A 14863-nucleotide genomic window follows, 5' to 3' on the forward strand; every position below is an offset into this window, starting at 1 on the left:
GCTAAAATTACTCTAAAAAAGGAAGTACATATTTAGCAAAAAATTAAATCCTGAATTCCCCCTTTTTCATGAGAGTCTATAGTTAGTTTAGTATAGATATACTGACACGTGTGTTCCTCTCTCTCTCCATCTAGCCCTCTATCAAATGGTCTTATTTCAAACTAAACTGTAGTTATTGATGCATGTTCCCCCCAGGTATATGTAACTAGATATGTAATCATTTACGAGAGTTCAATATTAGTCTCTCTATCTTTATATAAAATTAATATATAATGAAACATACAAATCTTAAACATACATTTGCAGAATTTTGACATGTGTAACAGATGGAGAATATACGAGGGGGGGTGTCTGAGAAAGTTCCCCCCACAGATTTTCATGCCCTAGAAAGGGACCCGCTCCCTTCCCGTATACAGCAGCTTATCACCAACTAGGAAGCCAATGGAGGTTCCATGGGGGAGCCTTTATTGGGACCTCGTTACGCAGCCATGACTGATTGGATCATGCACGCCTTGTCTCTGTTTGGTTGATACCGAGCAGTGGGGCTTTCTGGCATGACTAGCTCCCGTCTGAGTAACCTTATTACACGCTTTGGCAGGTCTAGAGCCCTTACAGATAGCAAAAGCATTTCAATCCTTGGAAAAAATTCTCTCTCAGGAATCAAGGACCACAACCACATTAATTGGGTAAAGTTCAATTCTTTACCTCCCAAACTGTCCTAGACATTGACCAATATAGTAGTAATGTCATTCAATAGGCATATATTTAAAAATACTGTATCACTTTTGTTATTTTAGTGTACCATTTTATTCTAAAAAATAGCTTATTCTGAACACACATTGTATGTTTGGTCTAACAAATAAGACCATAAGTGGCACTCAATAGACTTTTGTTGAATGACTGAATTCGAGGCCTGCTGCTTCCAGAGTGGTCTTTCAACTGGTTGGTGGTGATGACTGGTGTTTTATGAAATACCGTGACCCATGCTCACTTTCCCCTATGCCCTGTGTGTCAGAATGAGTACATACAGACAGTGAATTAGACATGTGAAAAAAAGGTTGTTAAAGAATATATTTTAAATATGTAAAGATCTTGGAATACTTTGGAATACTTGGAATGCTCCAGAGCACTACTAGGATCATAGAATTTAGGAATGGAATGAACCTTACAAATTACCTGCTCCACCTGTTTGTGTTAAGGAAGAGGACGCGCGCCCACAGGTTATTAGAAAAGGAGTAAATGAACAATTGCGAATAGTGCTACTCCACGAATATTAGTTATAGGAAAAACCATCGATCGATGTTTCAGCCTTAAGAAGTAAGGATTTACTGACTTCCAAAGTGATGGTACCAAGTATAAAAAGAACCTGAAATGATGTTTACATTGTTTTAAAAAATGCAGCAAGTTTATTCTACTTATCTCTCCTTTTATTTCAGTATTCTGAAGAAGCCAACAATCTTATTGAAGAATGTGAACAAGCTGAACGGCTTGGAGCTGTGGATGAATCTCTGAGGTTTGATTTTTGCAGCAGTATTTTACGTTTCTTTCACATCAAAGTTAACTTAAAAAAATAACACTGGTCAATGTCTTTGTTTGAAGTGAAGAAACACAGAAGGCCGTTCTTCAGTGGACCAAGCACGACTCCTCAGACGACTTCTGTGATGCTGACGGTATAACAGTTTGCTGAAGAGTAAAGTTAACAAGTGAATCGTAGTGAGAACTTGAAAGCTTTCCTCTGTACACTCACACAAGAGAAAAATATTTTGGAAAATTATTTTATACAGCTCAGTTTTAGAAATACTGGAAAATATTTTGTGTAATTTAGCTTTTTGTGGGGGGTGGAAAGTCTACCTTCTCAGTAGTTTTCCAGTTGTGTAGCTGATAGAACTTTTATGAGATATAGAGGTATTTTATGTGACTAGCGAAACGATAGGAAATGCAAACTCTTGGTTTTGTTGTATTGGTTATTAGATTGTTATAGATCTTTTCCTTAATAATAGGCCTTGTTGCCTTTGTAAAAGCAAATATTGGACCACGAGATATGTTTGTGACATTTAAAGCTAGGCTAGAGCTCTAATGCAGTTAGAATCTATAACCCAATAGACTTCTTCGATCAGTATTTATAGGTTTTCCCATTCTTCCTTTCTAAAGTTGAGTTATCAGTCTACTAATTGGTCAAACAAATCAAAGCAAATTAAGTTAAAAACATTAAAAAAATTTAATAGTTTTATTGGCATAGAATTCACATGTCACACCGTTTAATAGGTGATCCATATTAAGACTTGTGCAGTTATTACCACAATCAATTTCAGAATATTTTCCCTTTCTCATGTTCCTTGCTTTAAGCTCCCCACTTTCCCCAAGCTCCCCTGCAGTGTCCCTAGGTAATTGTTAATCCAGTTTCTGCCTCTCTAGCTTTATCTATCCCGGATTTCATTAAAGAAAATCAGACAGAACAAAAACAAACAACAGCAACAACAAAACCCCTGACAGCAATGGCCAAACAAAACAGAAAAACCTCAATCAAAAATAAAGTAAAATATTAAAAACGGAAACAACTCTAAAATGGGTCCAAGGGAAATCAGATGATAATGTGTTACATTTTAACTTAGCTATAACTGCATGGTCGACTTTAAAATGCTCTCTGACTGATCTCAAGCCTGTTCACATCAGAGGGGACTCATCAGAGAAAGCAACATTAAGATTTGTCCCCCCCACTTTATTTTTTTGCTTTTTGGAATAAATTAGGGATCTGTTTTAAAAAATAGTGAAAAGAAGGGTACAGATTATTTTAATGACAAGTGAAAGGTAATGCCAGTACCCCCTCAAAAATGAGTAAAAAGGGAAAGTTCTTAGTTTTAATTTTGTGGCTTCTTGTTAGGAAAGCAAAATGCTTTCCTTAACAGAACATGTCACCATGTTTTGGCAAAAATATGTCTATAATCCCTGTCCAAGTAATCTAGTGCTGTGGTAGAAATACCACGAGTGCATGATGGATGACGTGAGCAACAGAAACGCGTGCCCTCCGTTTGGGATGCTGGAAGTCTGACTGCAAGCCGAAGGCTTTCTCTCTCTGTTGACTCACCGTTTCGCGGAAGGGCCCTGTCTCCTTGGAGCATCTGTGGGCCCAGCATACCGTGGAGATCTCCTTGTGTCTTTGCATCAGTACAACTTTGGGTCTAGCAAGGTCCCAGCATAAAGACTCTAGGGTCAAAGGATGCCTTTTGTTCCCGACTCCTCTTTATTGAGAAGGCTTGGTGGTGTCGTGGTTACACCTGAGGCTGCTAGAGTCAAGGTCAGAAGATTGAAACCACTAGGCTTTCTGTTCTCATAAAGAGTTACAGTCTTGGCAACCCACAGTGGCAGCTCCACCCAGTCCCGTAGGGTCTCTATGAATCACAGTGGACTTGATGGCAGTGAACTTGGCATTCTTTTGAGGACTTTTTAATCTCTGCTTTCTTGTTTAATCTTTTTAATATCTCAAAAGAGATTGACTCAAAATACAACCTAATCTTGTAGATTGCAACTTGCCTCATAATTGCCACCAATGCTGCCTCATTAACATTACAGAGGTGAGACTTTACAACACATAGGCTAATTACATGAAATTACAGAATGGACAATGATTACACAATTGTTAGAATCATGAAAATATTGAGATACAGGTGGACACATCTTTTGGAAGGACAGAGTTCAGCCAATTATATTCTACCTTTGGCCCCAACATTCATAACCTCACCACATGTAAAACACATTCATCCAGTACGTTATCCCCAAATCTTAAATCAATACTGAGTCCAAACTCTCCTGGTGCACAATTCCTCTTCATCTAGAATACAAGTTATGTTTCCAAATTACAATGGTGTGACAGGCACAAAGGAGACATTACCATTCCAAATAGAAATAGCAGGTCTCCAGCAAGCCCCTCACCCAGGAGAGTCTCAGACCATCTGGGCAAGGGCAGGGATCTCCAGATTCTGGGTGTTGGTCCCACTCTCTAGAGTCTGTGTGGAGGTCCCTTGGCCCTGTTGTTCAACTCTACCTCCCCATCACTTGGCTTTGTGTGACCCCAGTCTCATATTCCCTCTTGACTGGTGACCCCGCCTTCAGCCCCAGTGGGCCTCATTCTGTCCCTCAGGCATGGCAGTCTTGCTCCCTTTGCTTTGGGCAGTAGGTCAGGCTCCATCCTCCTGGTACTTAGGCTCAGTAGCATCACAGGCCAGAACTGGGTGAGTGAAGCTAGAACTCTTTAAGCTTAGGAATCTGTGGCCCCAACCTTTGAAACTCGAGCAGGCTGTGGGTCTACCATTTGAAACCCACAGGTTCTGACCCTATCTTTTGAGACCAGCTGTGTTTCCCAAGTTCCTGCTTCCTGCTTCCTTGACCTCTTGACATCTCAAGCATGGGGCGGGCCTGACTACTTCTGTAGCGATTCCCTTCTTGGGCAAGTATTACAACATTCTTTAGTTCTGTGTGCCAGAAACAGCTCATTCTACTCGTAAGCCTCAGCAGAAGGTGCTGAGTTCTCTTGTTCTCTGAGTCAGCGAGCCTAACACCACCATCAGGTGTCTAGAGCCACCCACTGCACCAGGAAGCCGTCTGCCCCAAGGCACTCAGCTCCCTTGTTGAGGTAGTTGAGTAGGTTGACTCCCACTCAGTCTCTTACTGTTCTGGCCTGTTTCTCTGCCACTGCTTCTCGCTGTCTGTGCCATCTTGGGTGTTACATCTCACCTTGTTTCCTCCTGAGCCTTTACCCTTCAGGCCCATAACTGCACCAACAAGCCCTTCGTTACCTGGACTTTGACGACTGTTCTCCGGTGCAGCTGAGTACGTTCCGACTCATAGCTCCGATCTTATGTTCAACAGAGTGAAACACTGCCCGCTCCTTGCACCATCTTACATTTGTTATTTTGTTGGAGCTCATTGTGCTTTTACTGCTAGGAACCTTCAAATGCTGCTCATTAGCCAACTCCAAAGCTGCTTCTACATTTTAGGAATTTGTTAGAGCAGAAGACCACTTTTCTGGCAACAAATTCCATCCTTATTATCTAGTCTTGCTACAGAACAGGTGCACTCCAAGTAGATGCTTTATAAGTAGAAACGAACTCTCTCCCAGTTGAGGAGGATAGGCGTCGGAATCACTGGCCTAGCCAAACTGACACATAATTTTAGGAACATACACTATAAGAGTCCCTTATTCCTAATTACAACATCCAAAAGGCAACATTTCTTCCTGACGCTTATCCCAGACTCATTTAATGTGAATAGTCACTTTTCATGGTGTGATTGAAGGGTGCTGTCCTACTGGGATGACGTTTGATTCTTATTATAAGCACTATATTAATCTTTTTAAAAATCTACAAAGTTCGTAATTCCCAGACATGTTCAGAGCCAGGGTTATTGGATCAGGAATTGTGAATTCATAGCAAGATTTTGATTTGCTCTAAATGGAGAAAGTCCTTACCCACCCCAATTACTTGGTCAGCTTTTTCATAAGAGTTCTTAGGCTTTGAACATCATTATGTGAAATAAAATTACATTTACCACACCGGGGTAGTATTAAAAGGAAGAATGATAACATGGAAACTTCTCTTAACAAAGCATCCTCTTCAGACTACCTGGTTGAGTTTGTGTAGTGTGAACTGAGAATGAGAAGTTCACTTTTAAAGTGAGGAATATAGGTGTCTGCAGAGACTCACTTGCCTTTTGTATTTATTTCATCTGTTCAGGAGGGAGGGAAGGAAAATACATATAACAGCTTTTTTTTAGGAATAAATATTGTAGGTTCAGTTTAGAAGATATTTTATAAGTCTTTATTAGAAATCTGAGCTTTTGTGTGGCAAAATACATATTTGTAGTAACGTGGAAAAATATAGACTCAGTAATATATATATATATATATATATATATATATATATATATATATATATATATATATATATATATTTTTTTAAGTTAGGAAGAGAAGCACTATTTGGCATAAAATTCTGAGGCAACTAATGTTTATTTCTTTAATCAGCCCAAATATTACACCTTTAAATAATACTTTTGGTATTTTTTTTTAAACTACTAGACCTTTCTGACTCTTCCCCTCTGCCATCAAGTTGTGATCTATAGGACAGAACAGAACTTAGCGTTTTTGAGGCTGTGAATCTTTATAGGAGCAGACAGCCTCACCTTTCTTCCTTAGGAGTGGCTGGTGGATTTGAACTGCTGACCTTGTGGTTAGCAGCCCATTTAAAAAAATACTTTTATTGGGGGCTCTTCCATCTCTTATCACAGCCTATACATTCCTCTAATGCTCAAGCACATTTGTACATCTGCCACCATCATCATTTTCAAAGCATTCTCTTTCCACTTGAGTCCCTGCTATCACCTCCCCATTTCTTCCCCCTCCTTTCCTCACTATCCTTCCCTCATGAACCCTTGATAAGTTATAGATTATTTTTTCCATATCTTATATCGTCCTCCATTGCCCCTGACCCACTTTGCCGTTATTTGTCCCCCTGGTAGGGGGTTCTAAATTGATCCCTATGATCTATTTCTCTTTCTCCCCCGACCCTCCCCTAATCCTCCTGGTATCTCTGCTCTCCTTGTTGGCCCTGAGGGGTTTATCTATCCTGGATTCCCTGTGTTGCAGGCTCTTATCTGTAGCAGTGTGCATGTTCTGGTCTAATCCGATTTGTAAGGTAGAATTGAGGTCATGATAGTGGGGGAAAGGAAGCACCGAAGAGCTAGAGGAAAGTTGTATATTTCATCGGTACTATACTTCACCCTGACTGGTTCATCTCCTACCCGTGACCCCTCTATGAGGGGATGTCCATTTGTCTACAGATGGGTGTGGGTTCTCCATGCTATCTCCCCCTACCCAATTCACCTTGGGTATGATTTTATTCTGGGTCGTAGATGCCTGATACCTGATTGCATCGACACCTCATGATCACACAGGTTGGGCACCTGATAGCCAGGCACCATCAGCTTTCTTCACCTCATTTGCTTATGCACCCATTTTGTCTTCAGTGATTGTATCAGGAAGATGAGCATCACAGAATGCCGGATTGTTAGGACAAAGTGTTCTTGTGTTAAGGGAGTACTTGAGTTGAGGCCCAAGGTCCATTTGCAACTTTAATTCTTAACATAGAGGTATGAGTACATAGTTCTATTCCCCTCTTGTTTTATATATATATATATATAAATATACACACACACATATATATTTACATATGTACATGCCTGTATTTAGGCCTCTATAAATCTCCTTTGCGTCCTGGTTCTTTCCTCTGTTTCCTTTTTACTCTCCTCTTGCCCCACCATCATGTTCGGCCTTCATTCGGGTTTAGTAATTCCTCACTGCTACATTGCTCTTGAGTGAGCCCCCCTAGGCATCCTATGACTTTCCTTCCATTGATTTTAGTTCAATTGTTCCCTTGTCTCTGGGTTGGTTCCCTCACCCACCTTCCTTTCTCCCACCTCCCCTTCTCCTATATTCCCCGGAACCATTGGTCCCATTCTTTCATCTCCAAATTAATTATCCTGCCTATTTTATCTTGATAGACATGCAGATCCAGTAATAAGTGCAAAAACCAGGCAAAGCCAAATAAAACAACAAAACCAACAAACAATAACAATAGCAGACAGCAAGAGCAAAATAGCAATAACAAAAAGAAAGCCACTGACAAAAATGGAAAAGTCTAGAAATACTTCAAGGTTGTTTGTTGGCCTTTACGAGTGTTTTCCAGTTGAGACTTATGGGGTGCCACACGGTCTCCCAAGTCTATTTTTGGCATTCCTCGGGGGTTTCGTCACTCTGCTCCCCTGCTGCTGTGCTGCACGCCCTCAGTGGCCCCCCCGCAGCGCCATGGGGCCAGACCGTGCACTATTCCTGCACTGTGTCTCCAGTGAGCACCCCAATTTTTAATCCATTGTGCCACTCAGGCTCCTAAAGTAGATATTGAACTGAGCATTATTTATGTATCTCTTAAAAACCAGGGTTTGTTTATTATATTTTTCTCCATGGCGACAGCGCATTTAGAATGAACTGAGACGGACAGCGCTATCTCTGAACTAGATGGGTTCCTGTTAATATTGCTTTTCAAAGTTCTCATATTTACTTTATCTATTTATTTTAATTGCCACTTCGGTTTTGGATCTCTGCTATGCTGTCAATGTGTTGTTCTTGAAGTAACTTCTCCTTTATTTATGCCATATATATGGCATAAATAATCATATATGATTATTATTAAATAATATTTGAATCTTATTAATATTAAATAATATTTGAATATTATTAAATAATCAAAATGATATATAATCATTTTATTAGGGGCTCATGCAACTTATCACAATCCATACATTCATCAATGTGTAAAGCACATTTGTACATTCATTGCCCTCATCATTCTCAAAATTTGCTTTCCACCTAAGTCCCTGGCATCAGCTCCTCATTTTTCCCCCTCCCTCCCTGCTTCCCCCTTCCTCATGAACCTTTGGTAATTTATAAATTATTATTTTGTCATATCTTACACTGTCCTACGTTCCCTTCACCCACTTTTCTGTTGTCCGTCCCCCAGGGAGGAGGTCACATGTAGACTCTTGTAATCAGTTCCCCCTTTCCAACCCACCCTTCCTCTACCCTCCCAGTATCGCCACTCTCACCACTGGTCCTGAGGGTATCATCCACCCTGGATTCCCTGTGTTTCCAGTTCCTATCCTCTGTTCTAGCCAGATTTGTAAGGTAGAATTGGGATCATGATAGTGGGGAGAGATGGAAGCATTTAGGAACTAGAGGAAAGTTGTATGTTTCATCGTTGCAATATCGAACTCTGACTGGCTCGTCTCCTCCCGGAGAACCTTCTGTAAGGGGATGTCCAGTGGCCTACAAATGGGCTTTGAGTCTCCACTCCGCACTACCCCCCCCCCATTCACAGTGATAAGATTTTTTTGTTCTGATGATGCCTGATCCCTTCGACACCTCGTGATTGCACAAGCTGGTGTGCTTCTTCCATGTGGGCTTTGTTGCTTCCATGTGGGCTTTGTTATTATTATTTCATGTCTTACAGTACCTGATGTCGCCCTTCACCCACTTTTCTGTTGTCTGTCCCCTGGGAGGGGATTATATATAGATCATTGTGATCGGTTTCACCTCTCTCCCCCCACCTTCCCCTTAACCTCCTGGTATTGCTACTCTCAACATGGGTTCTGAGGGGTTTATGTGTCTTGGAGTCCCTGTGTTTCCAACTCTGATCTGTACCCATGTACATGCTCTGGTCTAGCTGGATTTGTAAGGTAGAATTGGGATCATGATAGTGAGAGAGAGGAAGCATTAAAGAATTAGAGGAAAGTTGTATGTTTCATTGGTGCTACACTGCACCCTAATTGACTCGTTTCCTCCCCAAGACCCTTCTGTAAGGGGATGTCCAGTTTTCTACAGATAGGCTTTGGGTCTCCACTCCATATTCCCCCTTATTCACAATAATATTTTTTGTTTTTGGTCTTTTATGCTTGATACTGATCCCATTGACACCTCATGATCATACAGGCTGGTATGATTCTTCCATGTGGGGTTTGTTGCTTCTCAGCTAGATGGTAACTTGTTTATCTTCAAGCCTTTAAGACCTCATGTGCTATATCTTTTGATAGCCAGACACCATCAGCTTTCTTCACCACATTTGCTTATGCAACCGCTTTGTCTTACCAGGACCCCTCTTGATGACAACCAGGCACAGAGAATTTACATAACCTGCCTGAAGACACAGCAAATAAACTACTGGGTGGTTCCTAGTCCAAGTCATCTGGCTCCAGAGCTCAGGCCCCTAACTGCTAGCCACGATGAACATTTAGGTTGCTTCCCGTTTTCCCTTTTATAAATAACACTGGCACAATTGTCCTGCATGTCCTCCCCATGCTCCCCCTCCCATATTTAGGATTATGTGTTTGGGATAGTGGGGGGGGGGGTGGATCCTAGTGGTGATCATCTAAGAAGAAAGTATTTGGCAATAAGCAATGGACCTGCATGTGTCCGGGTACTTGCATATGGAAGCGAGAAATGCTGCTGATGCGGTTTCAGGTCCCTTGGTTGCTGATGCTTGCAGTTAGTGAGGGAGGGAAGTGCACCGCATATCCTTTGGATAGCTTATTGGAATTGAATGACAATGATACTTTGGTTTTAAGAGACACATATTTTTATTTTTCACCATTTCTAAAATCAGGATTTTTTTTCTTGTAACCAATATGTACATTTAATGTGGTTGTGTTTATTCTTCCTTTTTTTTCCTGAAAAGTTGTTTTAAAATCCTAGTTACATTTTTGGTGCTTTTAGAATCACTAGGATACAGTTGTGTGTAATAGTTTTCAAAGACAACAAAGAAAAGAAAGGGTTAGTAAAACATCTTGTCTTCCAGATATACAGTCTCCTGATGCTGAATATGTAGATTTGCTCCTTAATCCGGAGCGTTATACAGGTTACAAGGGGCCAGATGCTTGGAAGATATGGAATGTCATCTATGAAGAAAATTGTTTCAAGTATGTATTCTTTTAATCTAGAGATTCCTGTAAGATGTTTCTATTTCCCCTTATCCGTATATGAACAAAATTATAGTGATTATAAAATATAAATGAAATTTACCTCGTTAATGAAGATGTTTCACACAGAAACATACCGAATCATTAACCCAATTCAATTCTGACTTGACTAAAACTTCAGAAATGAGTTTCAACAAATCTTTCCTCTTTAAAATATTGAGAATCTTAACCCTTTAGTGGACTATCGTATTCGGCTTCCTTTCCTTGAGTGGATTGTAGAATCTTGTTTTACAGACAAGCTGACCCAGAGCCAGAGAGGTTTACTTAATTTCCAAAGATCATGTGCCATATTTTTTCACAAATAATACATACATTACACATTACATGGAAAAGATATGATAGTTTGCGTCCAGGCATGCAGTGCTATCTTCATCTCCTCATTCTCCTTGTAATGTCCGATATTCCCCAGTCACTACTTGTTTGCCAGGTTTTGTGACTGTAGTGGCTTGTGTGTTGTTACGGACCTGGAAGCTCTGTCAAAGGCCAGCAAGGTCACGCCAGGTGAACAGGTTTCAGCAGAGCTTCCAGACTAAAAATAAACTACAAAGGAGGAATAGGTCATATTTGCGAGGAGGTAACCGCCGACGCCTCATGAACAGCAGCAGAGCGCTGTCCGATACAGTGTTGGAAGACAAGCCCCTGAGGCCAGACGGCGCTCCAAGCAGGACGAGGGAGAGCCAGCAATTATGACGGGGATGGAGCAAAGCTCTTAGGGGTAAAGCCTTTGGAGCCTTAGTTTGCTCAAACTAAGAAACGGCTGACAAAATCTATTAATCTTTGGAACTTGGAATGTATGAAGTGGATCTAGGAGAATTGGAAGTCATCAGAAATGAAATGGACTACACAAAGGTTGATACCTTAGGCATTAGTGAGCTGAAACAGACTGGCATTATCCATGGCGAACCAGACAACCAGGTAAGGTGGTTTACCGTACCTGGCATGGCAAATTCAAGAGGAATGGCATTGCTTCAAAAGAGACATTTCATGATCTGTCTTGAAATAGAATGCTGCCGGTAATAGAGTAACATCTGTCTGCATAGAAGGAAATCCAATGGACACAAGTGCTATTCAAATGTGTACTCCAATCACTAAAGCTTTCACCCAAACTCACAACCATCAAGTTGATTCTACTCATAATAACCCAATAGGACAGGGTAGACCTGCATGTATGGGTCTCTGAGAAAGTAACTCTTTACAGGAGTAGAAAGCCTCATCTGTTCCCCTCAGAAGTGCTGGTGGTTTCAAACGGTTAACCTTGTACTTAGCAATTCAACGTGCAACCACTATGCCCCCAGGACTCCTTGCTAAAGCTTGTGTGGAAGAAATTGAAGAATTCTACCAACTTCTTCAGTATGAACTTGCTCAAACATGCAGTCAAGATGCATTGATAGTTATTGAAGATCGGAATTCAAAAGTTGGAAACAAAGAGGTAGGAACAGTATTTGGAAAATAGGGTATTGTTGATAGATAGGAAGCTGGAGAACGCATGGTAGAATTTTACAAGACCCATGACTTCTTCGCTGCACATACATTTTTTCAGCAACCTAAATGAGGACTGTCCATGTGGTCTTCTCCATATGGGACACACAGAAATCAAATTGACTACATCTGTGGGAAGAGATGATGGAGATGTTGAATATCCGCAGCCAAGACAAGGCCAGGGGCTGACTGTGGAACAGACTATTAATTGCTCACGTGTAAGTTTAAATTGAAGAAAATGACAAGTCCATGCAAGAGAGCCAGGATATGACCTTGAGAATCTTCTACTTGAATTTTGAGAACATCTCACTACTGACAGAAGACCTGATGGGCTGTGAGGAACATAAAGATCGTAAAACACCGAAGAAAGCGGAACATTCAAATGACCGGACAGAAAGAAAAGGCCAAAGTGGATGTCCAAAGATATTCTGAAGTTTGCTTTTCATTCTAGAATAGCTAAAACAAATGGAAGCCACGATGAAATAAAAGAAAACTCACTGCCATCGTGTCAGTTCTGATTCTATGGGCAAAATATTGAACGATGCAGGCAGTATCTGAAGAAGATGGAAAGAATATACAGAAGCATTTTATCAGAAAGAAACAGTTGACATTCCGCCATTTCAAGAGAGAATGCACAATCAAGACCAATGGCACAATGAAGAAGGGCAAGCTGTACTGACGGTATTAGCCAAAAGCAACGCTTCAGGCATTGATGAAATGCCAATTGAATCATTTCAACATTCTGACGAAGCACTGGAAGCACTCGCTAGTTTATTTTAAGAAATTTGGAAGATAGGTTATCTGGCTCATTAACTGAAAGCGATCCATGTTTTGCCCATTCCAAAGAAAGGTGACTCCATAGAATGTGGAAATTATTGAACAGTATCATTAATACCACATGCAAGTAAAACATTGCTGAAGATCATTCAGTAACAGTTGCAGCAGTATATTGACAAGGAGCTGCCAGAGGTTAAGGCTGGAATCAGAAGAGGGCGTGGAACAGGAGGTAACTTTGTTGATATCAGATGGAATCTTGCTGAAAGTAGAGCGTACCAGAAAGATGTTTACTCGTGTTTTATTGCTCCTGCGAAGCATTCCCGTATGGCAGTGGTTCCCCACCTTCCTAATACCTCGGCCCTTTAATACAGTTCCTCACGTTGTCGTGACCCCCAAGCATAAGATTATTTTTGCTACAGTTTATGAGTCAGGCGACCCCTGTGAGTCATTCGTCCCCCCAAAGGGGTTGTGACCCACAGGTTGAGAATCGCTGCAGTATATGGACCATAACAAACCATGGGTAGCTTTGAGAAGAATCGGAATTCTAGAACACTGAATTGTGCTCATGCAGAACCTTAACATGAGTCAAGAGGCAGTTGTGTGACTAGAATAAGGGAACGCTACATGGTTTAAAAACAAGAAAGGTGTTTGGCTATATTGACTCACTTTATTTTTATTTTATTTATTTATTTATTTATTATCTTTTAAAAAATTTTTTTTTAAATTTTAACAATTTATTAGGAGCTCATACAATTCTTATCACAGTTCATACATATACATACATCAATTGTATAAAGCACATCTGTACAGTCCCTGCCCTAATCATTTTTTTCTCCTCTTTTCTTTTTTTACATTTTATTAGGGACCCATACAACTCTTATCACCATCCATACATATACATACATCAATTGTATAAAGCACATCCATACTACATTCCCTGCCCCAATCATTCTCAAAGCATTTGCTCTCCACTTAAGCCCCTTGCATCAGGTCCTCTTTTTTTTCCCCCTCCCTCCCCTTTCCCCCCTCCCTCATGTGCCCTTGGTAATTTATACCTCGTTATTTTGTATTGACTCACTTTAAAGAGGCTTTTGTTTTTTTAAAAATGTAACCCAAAACAATGCAGCTAAAATGTTTGTTTGATTTGTTTAAAGTTATAACCGATTCCCATAATTGTTCTAATAATATAAACAATGTACAAGGCAGTAAATGTATTATATTTAGTGTGTGGAAATATAGCATGCGTTTTGTTTTTCTCCTAAATATCACAAGTTGTACATATTTGAAAGCTCTAGGTTATGGCCATTAAAACACTTTGCTAACTCAATACATATTTATTTGAGGATTTAAAAATATTGTAGCGACTTAATAACTCTCCAGAGAACTTCTGAGTTTTATTGCTATGATTTTCCTTTTGAATTAAATCATCACACATCTGATGGCCACAAGGCAAGCTGATATACCTAGAATTACCTCTGTGGAAAATAATCTGCCCACAGGTTTTTGCCCCGTTTAAATTTCAGTGCTTGTGTTGGATAATTATTTATTTGCTTGCTCGCCTTTCGATTTTGGGTTCACCCAATGTTGCCTGCTTGTGTGCTTGTTGACTCTAGGAAAGGAACTTGACTGGTATTTCTCCCTCTTTGTTTGAAGAAGTAATTAGGAAATGACCTTCTGGCTGTTACAATGGGAACAGATTGGGAGCTATCATCTCTAAGCAAACAACAACCACTTTCCCTTAAAGCAATTAGAGAAAGTGAAATATTTCTGAATCTCAGGAAAGCAATTTGATTTTGGATGAATATAGGCATGAAACAACTTTTAGAGATACTTTCACTTTTACTTAAGTAATGGTAATGTGATTTGTAGGATGGGTAATTTGTACTGTGTTCTTTTATTTATAGGCCACAGACAATTAAAAGGCCTTTGAATCCTTTAGTGTCTCGTCAAGGTGAGTTAATTGTTTGTGCTGTTCTATGATTTATCAGACAGTGAACTTGGGTTAGGAGGAAGAGGAAGGCAAGTG

The 14863-nt window shown here is 40.3% G+C and overlaps 1 protein-coding gene across 1 annotated transcript in view; it reads left to right on the forward strand.

The window, feature by feature from the left end:
- ERO1A (endoplasmic reticulum oxidoreductase 1 alpha) overlaps window positions 1-14863 on the forward strand; it is a 60289-nt gene that overhangs the window by 24601 nt on the left and 20825 nt on the right. The window contains exons 5-8 of the mRNA XM_075532314.1: window positions 1437-1513; window positions 1600-1670; window positions 10401-10521; window positions 14742-14788. Of these exons, the coding sequence (XP_075388429.1) occupies window positions 1437-1513; window positions 1600-1670; window positions 10401-10521; window positions 14742-14788 (316 nt within the window). The remainder of the gene's footprint in view (window positions 1-1436; window positions 1514-1599; window positions 1671-10400; window positions 10522-14741; window positions 14789-14863) is intronic.

Source organism: Tenrec ecaudatus, chromosome 14, assembly GCF_050624435.1.
Source record: "Tenrec ecaudatus isolate mTenEca1 chromosome 14, mTenEca1.hap1, whole genome shotgun sequence".
NCBI lineage: Eukaryota > Metazoa > Chordata > Mammalia > Afrosoricida > Tenrecidae > Tenrec > Tenrec ecaudatus.